General features: G+C 36.0%; 2 protein-coding genes across 2 annotated transcripts; both read right to left on the bottom strand.

Moving 5' to 3' along the window:
• Positions 1 to 975: 975 nt before the first annotated feature.
• LOC129274569 (protein dimmed-like) lies at positions 976 to 4350 on the bottom strand. Its single transcript, XM_054911357.2, has 3 exons — positions 3208 to 4350; positions 2144 to 2361; positions 976 to 1573 (listed from the first exon to the last, which is right to left on the bottom strand). The coding sequence occupies exons 1-3, from the start codon at positions 3809 to 3811 to the stop codon at positions 1433 to 1435; spliced, it is 963 nt and encodes a 320-aa protein (XP_054767332.2). The 5' UTR covers positions 3812 to 4350; the 3' UTR covers positions 976 to 1432.
• A 5097-nt stretch (positions 4351 to 9447) lies between these two features.
• On the bottom strand, positions 9448 to 20667 carry LOC129274565 (carbonyl reductase [NADPH] 1-like). Its single transcript, XM_054911353.2, has 6 exons — positions 20536 to 20667; positions 16855 to 17121; positions 15979 to 16085; positions 14823 to 14948; positions 14321 to 14465; positions 9448 to 13724 (listed from the first exon to the last, which is right to left on the bottom strand). The coding sequence occupies exons 1-6, from the start codon at positions 20554 to 20556 to the stop codon at positions 13515 to 13517; spliced, it is 876 nt and encodes a 291-aa protein (XP_054767328.2). The 5' UTR covers positions 20557 to 20667; the 3' UTR covers positions 9448 to 13514.
• Between the last annotated feature and the right edge of the window lie 274 nt (positions 20668 to 20941).

The following is a 20941-nucleotide window of genomic DNA, read 5'->3' as shown; positions in this document are numbered from 1 at the left end:
TGTTATAGATGTACACAATTAGTTTTATTGTAAAATTAATAAATATATATATATAACTACGCATTTTTATTAGCTACACAGTACTCGTAATTATATATTCTGATATTCTGATTCTTTTTGATCAGATTCAAACTTCAACAAGATTTTATGTATGCCTGTTGATCTCTTGATTTTATAATGAATAAAATGAATAATTTTAAATTCATTGGGAGTTTCTGTTAAGAAATGAGAGGATGGAGAGAGTCGACAGCACAAAGATTATGAAAAAGTTGCCTTTAAGAGACAGGAGGATAAGCGGTGAGCAATTTATGAAAAGGGGGGAGGGGAAGGAGAGAGACAGACAGATAAAGAGAGTGTGGTGAGATTTTATAAGACGATTGTAGTGGTAAAAAAAGAGAAGGAAGACATCTGGATCAAAGACAGAAAGTGGGACAAAGAGAAAGATAAAATAAACATTTAATATTCAGCAATTTTCATGAAATATTAAAACTCTTTGTATCTCCGACCCCTCTTTTCTCCTTGTTGGCATCACTTGATGAACTGCTCAAGCCTTGATAATTTAAGAGCTTTGCAACTTTTTACATGATCTTGAAAATAGACGAACCTTTAAATGGAATTTGCCCCCTTCTCAAAGAGAAAAAAATGTTGACACTCCGCTTCTCTCCCTTGCTCTCTTACCACTTTTCTTTCTTCCCTTCTTCTCCCTCTTCCTCTCTTACTATAGAGCGTTTTGTTAAAAGGGATTGTCTGACGTTTTGTCCAATGGTTACCATAGTAAAAGTGCCAATAAAATTGAAAAAGTTTTCAGATCAGGAAACAGACAACAAATGTTCATTTTTTTTTTTTTTGGGGGGGGGCATTTTTGTATGTTTTGTTGAAATGACAAACGCTGCATATGCATACTCCTCCCACACGACTCAATGTTTTTGCGTTAATACTCTCGTCAATCAGTTAAAAGGTAAATGCAATAAATTTCAGTTTCTTTTAATAATTTATCTGTCATGATTTAATACTGAAACATATATCTTAAAGACACAAGCAGTGAGCAAAAATGTAATCTATGTAAAAAATTACAATCAGATTCCTGACAATACTGAATACAATAACAGAAAGACCAATAATCACATTACATTGAACCGATAGGTAAGAATCCAGGGGACCGATGACATCAATTCATATTCAAGGGACTTGAAGCAAAAAAAGGCACACACCCACACAGTTTTAAGGTCACACCTCCCCCTTGGTAATTCCTGGATCTCCTTACCTATACATGATGAAAGATGGATTCACAAAACAGTTTTAAGGTTAAACCTCGCTGTTGTTTTTTTCTATCATCGGTAAAGAAATTTTCATTTTGCTTCAGCAGACAAAGTTGACACTTTGTATAGTGTATCTTGATACCACCCCCCCCCCCCCTCTTAATCACCACAAATTAACCACTGACATTGTCAACTTCGCTTTCATGGTTGACGCTCTTTCCTGTGACGATGTCGTCGAGGAACCCGATGTAGAGAATAGCCAGTCGTAGCGTCTCGATTCGAGACAGTCGCTTCTCGTGTTTGAACTTCGGCACCTGGAATCGGTGGTAAAGAAATAAATTATTTAATTGAATTGAATTTATTACCAAATATCACTTTAATACATGTACATTAACCAGGGCCTACATCTCAAAAGACAAAAAATGTGGTGATTGGGGCTGTATGAAAGTTTGAAAAGACTGGTATTACTCATATACTCTCTCAATTACTTGGCAGTCAATAAGAGTAACGTTCAATGAAAAAAGTTACCCGGTTGTTGTATTGTCCGAACGGGTTTTTTTCCAGACAAGGTGTCAATTACATTAACATTGTGATCCATATTTCATACATTTAATAAAATATCACAAAGCACAAATATTTACATTTATCTTTGCTGTTTAATGTACGAGTTTTTAGAAAATCCATAGCAAAAGATAATGCTTTTTCCTGCTTCACGGTGTCCGCACATCGGACCCATATCCTATAATCTTGAAAATATAATGCAAGGATTTTTTTTTTTCAAATAATTTTGGGGTAAAAATTTGAGTCTCCATCCCAACCACGTAATATAATTATCATTCTTCGCCGCCACATGCTAAGGCAACATAGAGACTTTGTCACCTCACCTCTTTACGTAGCTTATCAAAAGCGTCGTTAAGACCAAACATCCGCCGTCTTTCTCGGACGTTGGCGGCTTTCCGCTGAGCGACGGTGACGACGCGACGTCGAGGTTTCGTGGTTGTCTTTCCTCTGGTTTTCGGCAGTATGTGTGTTTGAAAAGGTGGATGGTGCTCGCTGTTTGACTGAGCCTGATTTGGATACGTTCCGTTCGTTTCGGTGGAAACTGCAAAATAAAGAATACATAAAATTCGGGGAAAATACTTTCACTAGATTGCTGAAAATATAAATGACGAAAGAATAAATAAGACACGTGTTTAAAATCTCAACTTATTATCGTTGTAGGGACCAAATTTTCGTTGACGAAGTAGGCTTATGTTTATGTAAACGTGACATAAGATGAAAAATAGCTGGCCATTCATGTTCAATAGTGTATCGGCAATTAATCTTATATTTCTGTTTGAACGTTAAGATCTCTATAGAAGATACAAGGACTGAGGGATGGTTCCCCTAACAAAGAAAAAATATTGAAGTGCGTTGCCAAGATAATATTTTAATAGAAGGCAATACGCCGTTATGCTTACTCTTTTTTTCTCAATTGAATTATACATATATTTTTCATTTGACAGAACACACAATCACAGCCCCCCCCCCCCCCATCTGTAAAACCGACCTGGATGTTTGAGAGAAAATATCACTTTAAAATATTATCTTTTTCTATAAAATCTCTCTTGAAAAAAAATCCACGGCAGGGTCGACATCCCCGCCCCCGCCCCCTCCTTTTTGTAAGGAGAGGCACCTTTAAGTTGTTGAATGTCTTTTTGTCAAAGATTAGAAACTTTGACATGTGTTTCTGTTCAAAGGTTTGGTCAACATAGAAGATGTACCCTATTATACCCTCTAAAATTATGGATGATCCCCCTTAAAAGAATCGATGTAAGCAGTGCCAAGTCCGATTTTTATATTAATACATGTATATTTCTGTAATATCTCAAATGAAATACTATACAACAGGATGGACACCCATCCTTTCCAATGATAGTCATACATATTTAATCAATTTAGAACTCACCTTGTGGATATTGATTGTCGTTATGTCCGAAATACGGAACATTTGGCAAGGTCTGGGTGTCCGAATGAGAGTAGCCGTTACTGAACGACGAATAGCCTGATGGACCATTCTGGCAACAACTCTGAAATTGTGGTGTGTCATTCAATGTCGTACAATACTGGTGATTGTTGTGATTATTTGGATTATTTAAAGTCGGGTTATTCGTTACCCATTCCGAGTTCTGAAAGAGATATGCCGCCAGTTCGCTGCCCTCGTCGATCTCCTCGCCGTTGTCAGTTCTGATATCGCCGTCATCGTCGACGTCCGCCGTCGATAGGATGTCGAGAAGGTGCGTGGTGCTCAGTGGAACGTCATCATATTGATAATGACCGATACCGCCGTCGTATGCTATGTTGCCGTTATTGCACGTGATGGTGTCGACAACTTTGTCGTGATCGTAATTGATAATGCAGTGGTCGTAACCGTAATTGACCGCGGGTGTGAGCTCGGCGTATGTAGGTGGCGATGTCGATGGTGATGCGAAGCTGCTATCATTGCTATCGCCTGAGGATATTGTATCCATTGTCAAAGAGCTGAAAGTATTTTCCATGATGTGTTCTTGCATGGTATCAGCTAAAATATATGTTTATATATATTTTCATTCACAGTTTCATTTCATTTAAAGGTGAACTTTTATGTTTTATCAGAGTCACCACTTCAATCACAAAAAAACGAAGGAAAAAATGCGTTTCGCACTTGACTTCTCAAAACACAACAGCGACTAAAATATTTCTAGAAATGGCAAGCATCATTGGTAATAAATTGAAGAGAAATTAGAATATTAGGTCGCTTTCTCACTTCAGATTGTGAATGGTATAAGTTATGACGAACAGTAGCTACAGTTGTGAAAAACAAGAAGACTGAATTCCAGACAATTATTTTTTAATTTTAGAATCCTTTATTTTCCCTCAATACTAAAGGTGTCCACAGTCATGAAAGTGGAACACATCCGATCAAGTTGATAAGAATGAAGGCTCCTGATATTTAAGGCAACTTTAATGAACCCCAATGGTTAAACATAGACGACGAAAAAAGGGCTTAAATGCGATTGATGTCCATAAAACAAGGTTGTCCTTTTAGAGATCACAAACTTTTAGTCATTTCAAAATTTGATAGTAACTTTCGCTTTTTAAAGTCTCTGAATGAAAAAGAGAACACTTTTGGCCACGCCCTTTCAACCAAAATATAGTCTAGCTGCCAGGCAATTTTTTGCGGTGTTTCTCCTTGTGGTAAACAAATTTAACGTTCCGAGACATGGGATCCAACAGCACACAACATTACACTAATTGTGTGACAAAATTTAAACTGCATTTTGTTCAGAATGAAATATAAACCATATTTTTGAGGGACTGCAATTTTTTTTCTCAAAAGATCAATACAAAAGTTCCTGGACATCAGAATATCACCGAGTACCCTTCCCCCAATAAACGCCTTCCACATTATATTGATACATTGTATAATTAAGGAAATTCTTGGGTGTAAAGCCAAGAGGTTGGTCTACATTAGTATATTTGATCGGAAAATACTCTCACTTTTGTTGTTTGCCCAACAAGTGGATTGACAGAGCTTAAACACTTGACTCGCGTGGCCATTGGCGTTTAAAAGCTGGTCATTTTTATTTAAACGATTGCCACTTAAATGCTTCAACTGGAGTACCCTTTAGATATTGAAGTAGTTCTGGTATTTGTAAAGATAAGTAAGAGACACCCTTTTAGCGCCTATTCTAACTTTTCTTTTTAATCCTTCCCTGCTTTTCATTGCATCCAAACACACGTAAACACACACGTCTTCCAACGGAGACATTTTTTTTTCTTCTTTTAAACAGTTCAAAGTTGGGGTGTCGTGGAAAATATTCAACTCATCCTCTTTATAAATCAGTTTATTAAAGTAGATATTCTCATTTATATTCTTCTTCTTTTTGATTTTCTTCTGTTAGTATTCTGTAGTGTCTTAATTTTTTCGTCTTCGTCTCTTTTTTCATCATCATCTTCTTCTTCTCCGTCTTCTTCTTCTCCTCTGTCTTCTCCTCTTTTTTCCTTTTCGTCTTCTTGTTCTTCTTTTTCTTGTTCTTCTTATTCTTCTTCTTGTTCTTGTTCTTTTTGTTCTTCTCCTTCTTCTTCTCCTTCTCCTTCTTGTTCTTGTTCTTGTTCTTCTTCTTCCTTTTCTTCTTCCTCTTCTCCTCCTTTTCTTCTTCTTATTCTTCTCCTTCTTCTTCTCCTCTCCTTCTTCTCCTTCTTCTTCTTCTACTTCTTCTTCTTAAAATCCCCCAAATCTTTTTTTTTTCTCGCTCTCTGCGTCCCTGTATCTTCATGTCTTGTCCCATATTTTCCATTTCTTTCTTTTTATAATATATTTACTCGACCGATGAGTCGAGTGTGAGCATACTGATGCCAAATTTAATTTTTGTTAAAAGAAAAAAATGATAAATCTCAGCCATATGGGCCCTTTACCCGATATTTCATAATTTTGTTTTGTAAATTAATCCTATTCTGTTCTCCGAGAGACACCATCTCATTTCTCCTGTGTATATTGTTTTTCAGTTTCTTTGTTTGGGGTGACGCGGTTGGGTCTTGTGTAGGGTTTTAACCCCCCCCCCCCCACCCCATCCAACCCCAGAAAATCTAAATTAATAATATAACAAATGAATAGATAATGATAATAATATTTTTTTAATAGAAAAAAGGGCTCACATACATCACTGTTTCTCCTCAACCCCTCCCCCGCCCTCCCTCCCCCAGCATAATCCCTCCCCTTACCCCCCCCCCCTCATTTTCTTCACTTTCTCTCACTCGCTCTCGTCCTATCTGACACGCGACCAACCACCCACCTGTTACACACTCGTGCTAATTGCTTCATCCACGCGAGCTTTGTCTCTCCCATTCCTCAAAAAACAATTCCAGATTGTGGTATCGCGAGAATAAATTTACTTGGTGCATACCTATAATCCTTATACCTTCCTTGTCAATATTAGCACGTTCTGTAAACAATCAGCATTGTTTAATTCCTTCCTTTTTGCTTTATGTTGCAATTCGGACTTGCTCCCGATGACTTTGCTAACATTTGGCGGGATTTTTATTCGTCAGTTACTCAGTTCCTTACGATGGAGGACGACGAGGCACGAAATTACTTTTTTTCTAGTTGATTCATTCTATCACAAATTAACCTCTTTTTTTGTGGCCTTAAGAGTTATCTCAATAACTTTCTCCTTTATTTTGTTCAATTGGCTTTACGCAATTAGCTAATCAAACGGACACTCTAACTTTTTTTTCTGTAGAAAATTCTCATTATAGACGCATTGCCGTTTTTTAATTATCCTATGATTACAATGATAGCAGATGACAGATTTATTTTTAGAATTAAAGGAAAGCTAATACTATAATTCTGTTATCACATTAATTCCATTTATTCATGGTTAAATCTCAACTGTTTTCCATGAAACTTATTGAGTTCTAAGAGAAATTGGGGATAAAATGTTTCCGAAAAAATGTTTCCAAAATGTTTCTTTTGTAAAATGACAATGCTTATTTTCATTCGTGGTTTGGTCAACATAATTTATGTTGAATGTATTTTTTTCTTTTGTCAAAAAACTCCTGCGATCAGAGCTTCATACTTTGATTCACAAAACACTGTGTTCAATAGTAACGAAACATGTTGATGTCATTTGATGTAACTATTTTTGGCAAATCAGGGAATCATTATTTGGTTGTATGCATTTGCTCAATGACGCCATTTTCTTCTGTATACTATTGTAACATCGGTAACGCTTCTTTCTTTATTTTTTTTCATTGCTCTTGTTTCTTTTCCCTTTTTTTGCAATTTGAACAAAAAAATCATAGGGCTAATCATTTTCTGCCCCCCCCCCCCACTTGTAGCACCATCCCCGAGTAATATTTTGTTTTCATTCATTGTATTATTTTGTGATTATTGGGATTTTACAAAGGTGTTTTCGATACGCACTTGTTGCCACCAATGCAATCAACATCAGGTGCTTGTTAAGAACTTTGTACAGAACGAGATAATCTTAATAAAAGAAATGAACTTTCATTTCATTTCCTTTTCATAAATCAGGGACAACACTCTAGACTTAAAGTAAACACACCCCCTCTGAAGAATAATCTTACAATTGTTTTCCCCGCCCCCTTCGCGCGCCGTGAAGGGCTAATACAAATAGACGGTTAGCAACGTTTACGTGCGAAAAGTTAATGGATTTGAAACAAAAAAGCAGCCCATCGCTGGGGTTAGACCTACTATTGAGGTTCTTAAGCATGACTTTTGATCATACTTTACTCTTTAACAACAACATCGCTTGTCAAATCTTTTTAAAAACGTATTATTATAGAACAATTACGATTTTATAAACAAAAAAGGGGGGTAAACAAGTAGCGAACTCTAACATTTCTTGGCCCAAGTGTCATTTTTTATGTTATATAGACTGCTCCAAGACCTCTCTAAACTTCAAATGGGGGTTGGTGGCAACCATTCTAAATGAGAAAGTAGTCATTGGAATCATGAAGAACAGTCATTAATTGGAATCAAATGAAGAACATTAATCATTAATTAACTCTTGTCATTTGTGAATTCTCAAAATTGAACCTACTAAACTGTCCCTAAATCCATCGTAACACTTAATTAGGCACACCGGATGAAAAACCAGGAAAAGCAATAAACTTGATATTTGTACTATAATTGTGAGTTCCATGTAACCCCTTATTTCATAGGCCATAATTGGCGATTGTTTTAACATTAAAACTTATTTAAACCACCCCTTAACGCCCCCACATGGGCGGATATATCCACAATCTTAGAAAAGAAAACATTAATACGAATCAAATAAAAACAAAAGAAAAAACATTTTGAAAATATGATATTTTTACTACAATCGTGAGCTATCCACTTGCCACTTTGATTCGAAAGTAGCAAATTGTGAAAATTATATTAATTTAGACTGCTCCGAACCATCTTTAAACACCGAATTGGGGCAGATTTCCTGTCTGAACTGAAAAAGGCATTCATTAAAGTCATAGCCTTAGAATAAAGGAAAATCATAAATTTGAATTTTTTGTTAAACCATTTTTTTTTCTAAAAGGAACGTTTTTTAAAGGATTGTGTTTCCATTTAAACATGCTAAGCAACGTATAAAGGTAAACATCCATCAATTCGGGAAAGGGGAGCAATTTTGGTCCCCAAATATATATTTTTTATCAAATTCGTGAACTCCTTGCACATTTTTATAAAAAAGTGTCATTTTTTAATACGGATCCGAACCCTCTATTAACACACATTTCCATTATATTAGATGCGGAAGATTCATAACCTTAAAATCATGAACAACAAATTTAATCAAAATTGACAAATCAACTTTTCAATATTTTTTTTCTTATTCAACCCATCCACCCATCAGACCATCAATTATTTTGTACACGAATCAAATAATCAATTAATTTTCAAATCCCTCTTATATCTCATCTTCCAATACACCAATCGCCACATTCGTTCAATCAATAAACCAATTCAGCAATTCCAAAATTCAATCAATCGATGTTAAAATGAGTAAAACAAAAATAAACAACTTATCAAGCGACCAAACATTAGGTGATCAATTAGTTTATCAATTAACAAATCAAACAACTATAAACCAATCGACCATCCATCAAGCAATCACTTAATCATTCAATCAATCAATCAAATAATCAATCAATAAACGAAAAAACAATCAATCAGTCAATCGACCAAATAGTCAATCAATCAATTAGTCAATCATTCTATTAGTCAATCATTCTATTAGTCAATAATTCTATTGATCAATCAATAAAAATAACAATCAATCATCAATCAATCATCGATCAATCATCAATCAATCAACCAAACAATCAATCAGTTAATAAATTAATGAAACTATAAGTGAATAAATAAATAAATAAACAAATAAATAAATGAATAAATAATCGATCAATCAACCAAACAATAAATACATAAATCAAACAATAAATAAATCAATCAATCAATCAAACAACTTATCAGTCAACTTACCCAACAACCATCCATCAATCAATCGATCAATACATGAATCAAATCGGCTGGCAATGAATATGCAATTAAAATATCAATCTATCAATAAATTAATCAATCAATCAGTTACCAAAACTGATACCTCCCCCCAAAAAATCATAGTCATTAAAGTGTAAAACACACACCAATCCATCACATTGACAGTACTATGGACTAATTTATTCTCAGGTGCAAGCACTCTCCGTAACAAACTACTGGTACATTGCTTGTGTTTCATAATATAAATTTTATACAAATATTAAAAAAATATATTAATCTATTTGTGAATATACTTAAAAGTACATTCTAGCTTTAACAAGATGCTGGTTTAAACCAACTTAATGGACTTATATTACTTGACTTTTATTGTCAAATATTGCTTTCATATTTATGATGATCACAAATTCATAGATCTAGAAATTACAGAATTAACATATTTATCATTTAACTTTTATATATCAGAAAGAGAATCGATAATTGAGCAGATATATTCAATGGTGTATAACTATCAAATTTACGATATCATTCATAATCGGATCCTCACAAAGGTAACATGACTTTAATAGGACAGCATGTGTATGTCACTAATAACTATGTATAGCCTGAAAATAATATCTATTTTGGTTCATCTAGGATCATCAAAAATCTAATTTCTTTTTGCTTCAGTTTTTGACTTGTAGACCTTGCACCAACATTAGATTCATAATCATCTTGATCTTTAAAAAAACAATTTTTTTTTTAGCTGGACCCAGTAAAAATTCACTTCAAACTGGTCACCAAAAGTGGAATAAAACTTGCTTTTAGGATATGACTGTAAAAACAGGAATAGTGGAGTCTTATGTGAGAATAACCTAGTGAGGGTTATTATACTGCATCAATGAAGTGCGCTTTAGAAACTTCTGATAAAATAATAGGCGCTATAATAAGTAGTATTATTGTAATGTGAATGCAAAAACACAACAGGACTACATGTAGTCAAACACCAAGGTCGTATCTCCCTTTAGTAAAACTCAGCTAATTTCAAAATATAAAACCTATAATGAAGCTAAAAATATTACCAGCTTCTATGAAGGCAGTTCATGCGGAATACAAGTAGAGGTATCTAGAATTATTAAAAACGTAAGTATTGCATAGTTGAGTTCATGGCATATTTTCTACCATGGCAAGTTGTTGTAACATTTATACAGAAACACAAATTATCATTTTGGTCATGTATTTTACACATGCAGCACTTTACAACTTCAGTTTGAATGACTACCTCAACTTAAAGAGAAATGCCAGTAGTTGCAGTAAACACTGATTTCATGAGAAAGTCTGTAAAACCAGGCTTAATTGTCAGTATATCATCGAGGATCTAGATCTGGTACAGTTACATAAACTGAACTTTGTGAAATCTTGAAATCTACGCTGAAAAATGTTCACACTGAAGATCACCAACACAGATAGGCACACGTGGGACAGTGTATTATTATTACTGGAATAAAGACCCGACGGAAGTGACCGAATTCGCGCTTATTTTGCTTATTTCTCAGCAATTACACAATTTCTTCCAGAATCCTTTGGCACATATTTTTTATTCATACAAACAGACACTTGGGTGGTCATTATATTAGATTCTGTAAAAAGTCATTTTGAGATCGTTACCAAAACTGGAATTTATCTTTAACAACTTAGCAATACATAAGTGAATAACAATTGACAAATACGAGAGATGAAGTAAAAACTATAGACTCACACAAAATATAAACGGAACAAGTTATTATTTACACTACAGCATGGGTATATTGCACACCTTTAATCTCAATGGGGCGATAGCTTTGCCAAAAAAATAATCAAGCATGATTCGCTTTATAATATATCATGAAATGGTGGTATGGATCCTAATCATCTGATTGGCCAGATCTCATCATGTGACCACCTTTTTAAAATATTTTTTTTGCCTAACAACAAAAGCACCTTTCCAGTGGCTAATGGGTGCTTTCAGCAGTCCCAGAGGTACCGGTCAAAATGTGCGCTTATTGGAACAGTGGAAATTGGCACTCTTTTTAAAATATGCATTCAGCATGCATACCCTGATTGTATGATCTGAGTTGATGGTATTCTCAGCAATCATTGATCTATCACACTCAATGATTTGATTATATTGAGTCAATTAACCTAATCTTGCTACTCAATCAAAGTATATCAGAACTGGTTATTTATGTAATTTGTCCCCATAAAAAGGTAGTATACTTTTTAGAGCAACTATCTCATATTGAAAAAAATATGACAATTCCAGACATCTCAAATTGAACTAGATAAAAATATAATCTTATTCTTACATTTTTTACTATTATCTAGTCAAGAGAGGGCGCAATGATTGTTATTTCAGCAGAGCCATTAAAGGGGAATCCAACCCAAAGAAAAACTTGTTGGTAGAGGACAAAGAAAAATCACACAAGTTGATAGGTGAAAGTTTGAACAATATCGGACAAACAATAAGACAGTTTTGAGTTTTTAAAAGTTGTAAATATAGGTAATCACTATACCCATGGAGACTTCAAATTGGCCACATATGTGATGTCATAGTGATGTAAGGCAAGGACTACTCATCCATGTACTCAAATACATAAAATGGCTAAAATGTCATTTTTTTCAAAAAGTTTTACTTCAAATTATATTTTTCTTTTATGAGGATATAAAACAATATATTACTTGGGTTATATTTAGATTACGGTCCCAGGGGAATGGTTACTTAGGAGAAAACCACAAATCCCTGATAATAAAGTACATGGCCTATGGGAAAGTTGTCCTTGCCCCTTGTCATAATTTACTTACCCAGTTGCCAATTTGAAATCTACATAGTATTAGGGATCTCAATTTTAAAGCACCTGTAACTTTCGTATTGCTTGTCCGATTTCTTTCAAACTTTCACCATTCTGTTATATTTATTTTTCTCCTTTCCAACACAACATTTTATGACCAAGGCTGGATTCCCCTTTTTAATATAAAGAGTTCGGCCAACCCGGTTTCAATGGGTTACCAACATGGCGCAATTTCCTTTTGAATTGGGCTTGCCTAGCTAATCATTATGCACCATATTGGTAATCCATAGAAACCGGGTCAGCCAAACTCTCTCTCTACTGTATTTCAGCAATGATAAGTATATTGCATTTCATTAATTATTAAAAAAGGTTCCATGATACAGGGGTGTGAGTGGTCCCAAATAAAAAGATCTGAAAAAAGCTGAAACTTGTAGAAAAATTCTGAAATAGAAAGAGCTCCCATACTTTTTGTACAGAGGAGAGCCAAAAATAAGCTGAAAATCAAAACGAAAAAAATCTGAAATCAGATAAAAATCTGAACTCTCACACCCCTGATGATAACACCAAAAATATTGAGCAGATTAACTCTTAACTAAAAGATGAAAATATTTATGTATAAGGCATATTTCAATATAAAAAATCTAAATCCTTTGTGAGGATATTAGGATAATAAAATAAAATATGATGTAGTATAATATATTAATTGCATGGATACCTAATATCAAACAACAGTTACAAAATTTTGTTCATTTCTGTAATACAGGCCAGTTATGCGTAATCTGAGTCTACAAACTTCAATATAGGCCTACCCTGTATATTGCACTATCCAAAATTCATTAAGCTATAAAAAGTAAATATGTGCGGTTGATCAAAATATAAGTATACCAGTACTCTAATTGTGACGTAGGAGTTCTGAGTTGATGAAACCACAACTATGCAAGTTTTTGAGTGGCACAAATTATGATGATTCTAAAACCAACATTTGGAACATGGGTGAATCCGTGTCTACTCCCCTGCTGATTTTCAGAGAGTTTTTAACCAGACTTCCTGTAAGATTTTACTTAAATTCACACCAAAAAGCAAGAAGTAAATGTTACTTAGAAATGTTAGATTTTGCAAAGTCAGCCCTTTTTATAAGACTTTTCTTTCATTTCAAAGAACTGAGCATGTTTTCAGTATCTTAACTCGGTCACTTTCAGCCAGTGTATGTGTGATGTTTTAAAAGTTGACAGTGTCACTTTCAAGCTAAATATACCAAACAGAATATTCCAAATTTACAAAGTAACACAATTGGGCCTGCATCATATGCTGCAAAAATGTCTTTACATGTATAACACTATCTAAGTTGTCTATCTAATAGATATAACAAACATTTTTGAGAAAGACCTAGTAGAATAAGGAGGCAACAAAAACGGATTAGTTGAATGTGACTGGTCTGATGTCATCCTCAAAGAAATTCTTGACAGTTCTCTTGGAAACAAACCTACCCTGGATGTCTGCGGTCCCGGCCGGGAGGAGGGACAGGTAGACAGGAGTGTCTGCCCCCTGGTCTGGGGTGATCCTACTATTGGCATCGTCACCGGTGTGGTCAGCTGTCATGTTTGTCACTACGTAGCCAGGACAACACTGTCAAAAGAATAAGACACAAAGGAAAAAGATTATGTTGTGATGATATTGACAATGATCATAAAACATTCCCCAGAACAGGGGAAAAAATATCTAATTATCCAGGATAAATGACCATACACATACAGGATTTCCCCTCAATGTATACTGTACGACCAATTACGACCAAAGTATTATGAAGCAGGACACATACTAGCTGCAGTTTCGGCACAAGTCAGAGCCTTGGCGTTCATGCAAGAATTATTTTTACTACTTATCTTTACATTTTATCACAGAAAAATACGATGGGGGGGTACATGGGGAAAGGCTGCTCTGAAATGATAATTCATAGCAGAATTCTGACACCTGCTAAGAGGTGTTGAACAAACTGTTGATAAGGTGCCTTTAAGGTAGAACTGCAAACCCTTCATCGCTGGAAGAAAGTGGTCTGAATATGCAGCCTACGTCCTTACCACTGATTTTGTGTGCAGAAGGTCCCTCAACAGCAAGTTGTGTTTGGGCCAGTCTTATGTGAAGATGAAAATTTTGATCAGGGTCTGTGCCTGCAGACTAAGCTACCTTAGTCACATTTCATTCACAGAGCAAGAGCTACTTACACAATTGATGAGAACATCTTTCTTGCTTGCATCCTTCCTCACCATCTCACCCTGCACCTTGGTGAGGGCCACCACTCCAAGTTTGCTGGTTCCGTAAGAAAAATCCAGCCAGCCCTTCGTCCATGGCTCTCCCTCTTTCATTGCCCTGCAAAAAAAAAATTTAATGAAAATACAAACACTATTTTAAATGTTTTTTGTGCATGACAGAAGTGTTTGAATTTAGAAGACATACTACCATGGTAGTTTGATGTGCAAATCCTTCAGCTTGAGGAATGTGGTCTGCACTTGAAGCCTAAATGTCCTGACAGGGGACTTGTGTATTGAAGTGCTGAAAAAAACATTATGCAAATATGCATATGTTCTTGTCTTAGACCCATTTCCGAATTATCAACCAAAGAATGCACTTCCCGAATGACAGCTGCAACAGAATGCCATTGTAAAATACCCTCACGGGAACCCTAAAAATCAACTAATAACATAAATGCAATAATTGCCTACTCACTCAATGAATTCATTCATGAGGCCTGTCACGCCCTCTTCGGTCGAAACGTCACGAAAGCGCTGTTGGAGTTCTTCGCTGATGTTGTAGAAGGTCCTGGCAGCAACCAAGCTGGCTAGGTGGACAATCCTAAAAAAAACGTGCAAAAAAACTGTTAACCTGATGGTCCGAACAGAAAGGAGAAATTGCCACTAGGTCTACTTCCACTTTGTGTACAAGTTTTTGTCGCTTTTCACATAGTCTAATCCTAGTTCATCTATAACCACATCACCTACTGACCATTTGGTCTCATTCCTATTTATCCCATAATTTACCATTTTCTCTAATTTCCAATTATGCTATTAAAACCCATTTCATCTACACATGTAATATCCTATATTCCATATGATTAGATTGATGAACCAAATTTAATTTGACAAAGTATAAAACAATAGTAAAAAAAGTGCAAAAGAGATTATCTGGATATTAGATAGCATTACAATAACAAACCAAGTATTAGAACAAATGGTAATCAAACCAAATTGAGAGTAGACCAAGTGGGTTTAACCATAATGGTGTGAGACAATCAAATAATTAGACCATCTGCTTATAGACCAAGTGGATAAACACCACTGAGAATAGGATGATTCCAATTTACAAGCCTATAGAGGGAAGTTTGATTTACTTTCCGTCTGTGAGTTAAAATTAAATAACCATCTGAAGTCTTATTCCTACTTTAATTTTGCAAACAACTGATAAAACACCATGAAATGAAAAGTAATATTGCAATTCAACACATCTTTATCCCAAAAAAAATCTTCAAAATCAAAAAGTAAATCTAGTCCCCCAAAACAGTACACAGACTTAATGTATATCATTCACACTAAGAAAGAATGTTGTCTCATAATAAATCATAGCAAGAAAGCATTCTTATAACCAAAGTGGGCTCTTTTTAAACTGAACTGAATCTCAAGAGGAATTTAATTTAATTTATATCGTGATATAAGTGTATTTAAGATGTAGAGTTTGTGTAAATTCAGTTGTTCTTTGTTTGATATTGATTGTATTTTTTATGTAAATGATTGTAAAGGGTAATGCAATTCGGCTTTTCAGCCGCTATAGACACCCTTGTTGAATTAAACCGTTTTAAATAAATAAATAAAAATTGTTCTAATCTTACCTTCCACCATCTCTGATGATAGGGAGGAATGTATTAGTCATCAAAAGGACACCATGGTAGTTGGTTTTGATAGACCCAACAGCTTGCTCCGCCATAGGTTTATCATCCTGCACAAAGTAACGGACAAGATAAAAACTGTTTAGATATATGACACACAATTATGCTTTTCACACTGCACATATTTTCCTTAACCCCTGGAAATTGGTGGTTCTAAGACCCCCCCCCCCTCACGGGGTTAAGCTTAGCCACTTTATTCATCATCCCTGTATAGCTTCCTGTATGAGCTGCCAAAGGGATTACTCCATCAAGTATCAAGCCCACTTCGGTTTCACACTACATTTTAGCAAAGTGGGCTAGCACAGTAAATAGTACAGTACTATCTGGCCCTGCAAAAATGCAGAGTTTTTGCCGTGCTATCACCACAATTGCGTTGCTAGGAGATGCAGTGTGAAATTAAAGCAGGCTAAGGAAAAGTGAAGCTAAGCATTAGCCAATCACTGAAGTCAAAATTGCACGTTAATTACGCTCTGTGTGGCAAAATCATCAATATTCATGAGCTGTGCGATATTCCAGGTTCAAGGCATTAACCCCGGCTAAGAAAATAGTATGGGGTTAAGAGAGACAGTGTGAAACAAAAAAAAGATAGTAGGCCTATGGGGTTAAGGATAGTCCGGGGCATATGGGGTTAAGGAAATGCAGTGTGAAAAGCGTAATGGTTTCCTAAATCCTAAAGCTGTTAGTTACTTACAAACATATCTATGAATGGCTGGTGGCCAAGGCCTGCTTTTCATTGCAGAGGAATTATTTAGGACTAATTCATTTAGCACAAGAACATTTCACCAATCATGTGTACAGTCATGGCTCCCAGATACAAACCTTATAGGCGATTCCTGCATTGTTGACCAGGATGTCCACACCACCGTGTTTAGTTTTGATATCATCTCGAAGCTTCTCCATACTGCAAACATCATCCACATCAAGAAGATGGAATCTAGGATTAAGACTTTCCTTCTTCAAGACTTCTACGGCCTGCATCCCTCGCTCCTCGTTCCTAGCCGTCAAATAAACAGCTCCATTCTCACCAAAATTCTTGCAGAAAGCTCGGACAATGGCAAGGCCAACTCCAGAGTTGCTTCCAGTTACCTGTTGCCAGAATGGAAAAACAAAAAACACAATAAATTCTAGATCTACTGATTGAAATTAAACCTAATGATTTACAAAGCTTGTTTAATAAAATAAACACAAGTAAAACAGAAAATAGAGTCTTAATTTATACCTACCTTACAAATTTACATTATCTTGCATATTCATGATTTTAAAAAATGAGTTAAAATGGTTTAAAAACCACAATAGGTTACATTCCCAAATGGGCATATGTTTCGATTGATTGCAATTTGCAATACTGTGTAAATATTCACTTAATTACTTAAATTAGTTTTACCATGGATCCTACTAGTAGGATCCATAGTTTTACTTACCTCGGGCGAAGTCCGTGCAGGCTTCACTCCGGCCACTTCACTACCGCTACACTACGCTCCACCTAGTGTAGCGGCAGTGAAGTGGAGTGGAGCTAGACCAAAAGCTTCGGTCTCTGTTATATTGGTTGTTCAGCTGAACTCCGTTGGCTTCACTCACCAAAATAATACAGAGACCGAAGTTCTAGCGCGATCTGTACAGGGGACTCAATGGCCATATGTTTATGCACTTAAGTTCGGATAAAACAGGAGAGTGAAGTTGCGCGACAGCCGAGGTAAGTCACTGTTTTTGTTCCTTTTAACTTGATTTTTTCCCCGTTTTTTGGCAATCAATGCCAAGAGGGAATAGGGTCATTCCATGCCAATTCACCCAATGAATGTGCAATTTTGCACCCGACCCTCTCGGAATTCCTTGTAAATTGGTACACATAAAATTCATCATGGCCCATGCACAAAACAAAAAAAATTAGTCCAATTGGTCCGTCGGTTCTCGCGCTACGGCCCACCCTTTTCTCCTTGTTTTGACAAAAATGGGCGTGACCCTCAACTTTCAATGGCCACTGCGTCGTAACGTGTTGACCAATTTTCATGAAACAGGTACCATTTATTAGGAAATTCAGAGAGGAATCCAAAACATGCATCAAATAATGTATTGGAGCAATTTATAAGGTCGTGACCTTTGACCTTTACTTTGACCTTGAGTTTGACCCCCGGACAAATAATTTTTTAACTTGATTTTCATGTATGTTAATTATTAGTATGATATTGACAAAATATGTTAAAATCAATGATGATATTTTATTTCTTCACCTTTTAAAACTCTTCCAAAGATACCATGAAATTTCACTCTAGTCCTACATACTGATATTCATGTTAGTAAAGTGTTAACCATTTACATGATTTCTTCCAATCTTAAGTTACAGTATGCATGCACATGAAAAGAAATTAAGCTCGATCATCAGTTCACAAATGAAACATTAAACATTTATGCTCATGAATAGGTATCTGTTTAGGCAATTTGATGTTCAGCAATATATGTCATATATATACATATATATATATATATATTCTTGTTAGTAAAGTGTTTACTTTTATCATCAAGTTGTTGAGTATATGCCTATTTACTAACAAGAATATATATATATATATATGTATATATATGACATATATTGCTGAACATCAAATTGCCTAAACAGATACCTATTCATGAGCATAAATGTTTAATGTTTCATTTGTGAACTGATGAGCTTAATTTCTTTTCATGTGCATGCATACTGTAACTTAAGATTGGAAGAAATCATGTAAATGGTTATCACTTTACTAACATGAATATCAGTATGTAGGAGTAGAGTGAAATTTCATTGTATCTTTGGAAGAGTTTTAAAAGGTGAAGACATTAAATATCATCATTGGTTTTAACATATTTTGTCAATATCATACAAATGATTAACATACACGAAAATCAAGTTTAAAAATTATTTGTCCGGGGGTCAAACTCAAGGTCAAAGTAAAGGTCAAAGATCATGACCTTATAAATCGCTCCAATACATTATTTGATGCATGTTTTGGATTCCTCTCTGAATTTTCTAATAAATGGTACCTGTTTCATGAAAATTGGTCAACACGTTACGACGCAGTGGCCATTGAAAGTTGAGGGTCACGCCCATTTTTGTCAAAACAAGGAGAAAAGGGCGGGCCGTAGCGCGAGAACCGACGGACCAATTGGACTAATTTTTTTGTTTTGTGCGTGGGCCATGGTGAATTTTATGTGTACCAATTTACAACGAATTCTGAGACGGTCGGGTGCAACCACTGGGTGAATCCAGATGGAATGACCCAATACTAATTAAATTAGTATTAGTAATTTGCATTTCGGTCGCATTAATTTTCAAAAGTTTGCATGACGAAAGAGCTCCGTTTGATAACACTATACCCCTCTTCTCCAAGTACGAAAACCCTACTGCCCCAGGCATGCAATTTAAGTATCAAAACACCTGTTTCTTGACCTCGGTCCGAAGATAACACAACAGCCCGAATGCGGTCCGGGAAAACATGTCGCCATTTTTTATTCACTTACTTTCCTTATTTCGAGGTTGATTTTCTTTGTTCGAAATTGAAAATGGGCTAGCATTGAATTTCTGAATACAATATGCCTTTGAAAACGTGATTAAATATCGAATACAATAATTTAATTCCGAAGGTCCTTCTACAGGCAGAGAAGACTTACGTAATACTAATAGCACAGCTGTTGTTATCATTTCGTCCTTGGCTCAACGCTCATAATCTGGCCTGTGGGGATTACCTGGCCAAGCGGGGTTGATCAGGCGGGTGTTTCATAAAGCTGTTCGTAAGTTAAGAGCGACTGGTGATCATGTCTTGCGGTAAATGGTACAATTGGCGATGATCACCAGTCGTTGTTAAAGTCGCTCTTAACTTACGAACAGCTTTATGAAACGACCCCCAGGGCTTGGAAATGATGTTTTAGATTTTCAAACGCAAAATGGGGTGAAATACCGCAGTTTGCAATCCGAACTGCGGTCCGTTCCCAAACGGGGGTAAGACGTAATGGATTCATTAAAGACAAAAATTGAAGAGCCCCGACGGGGGGATTTTGTATTGCAAGTCCCCTAATGGTGGCTGCACGATAGCGAGCCGTCTGTGTACGAGGAGAAATAAAAAAAAATAAAAAAAATAAAAAAACTCCTCGAAACAGACGGCTGCCAGCTGTCTAACGTTAGATGAGGAGCCTGCACGAACTTCGCCCGAGGTAGGTTTTACTCACCCAAGGGTTCATTACATGTTGCCGCGCACAGAAAAATCAAGCCATAGAAGTCGTGTGTTGTGGACCCAAGAAGTGAGATCCCAGCACGCGAGACCCACTAGTTAGAAATCCATTGCCAAACGCGGTTCGTGGTGCGAGGTTATATTAATATTATACTAATACTAACCTCGCAATACGTGTGAGTGGTTTTTACTAAACTTAAGTTTTAGTGAGGTTTGTAATATTAATCGCCTCGCATAATAAACCTTAACAATTCAAATTCGGCATCACACGATATCATACAATAACAAGTTTACTTACAACAGCTACTTTTGGAGACATTTTGTTCAGTTAACACAGGCCAGTCTCGATCGGCGCGGCCCACGATGACGGTGCACAAAATCACAAATCGAAATCAAAAGGTAGGCACTTATGATCCAAGTTTGAAAGGAGACTCGTAAAATGACGTCACTCTCGCCGATGAATATTCATTAGATCGTGGTCGTGCGTGTTCAATACACACTGCGTGCAGGCATGCAGATAGTTATATGCGAGGAACTTTGGCTCCAGAGACAAGTTGTCAAATAACGTGTGTGTGTGTGCGTGTGTGTACCATCGGCTGGTAGTATTCCATGCTGTCTAGCTAAGACGCGTCGGAGAGAGTGCATGGCAATTCGGTAAAACGAAGTTTCCGATATATAACACTATGTACAGTACGTTGAGAGGC

The sequence above is a fragment of the Lytechinus pictus genome, chromosome 13 (genome assembly GCF_037042905.1).
Source record: "Lytechinus pictus isolate F3 Inbred chromosome 13, Lp3.0, whole genome shotgun sequence".
NCBI lineage: Eukaryota > Metazoa > Echinodermata > Echinoidea > Temnopleuroida > Toxopneustidae > Lytechinus > Lytechinus pictus.
Note: the sequence above shows the minus strand (reverse complement) of the source record. Positions and strands in the feature narration are given on the sequence as shown.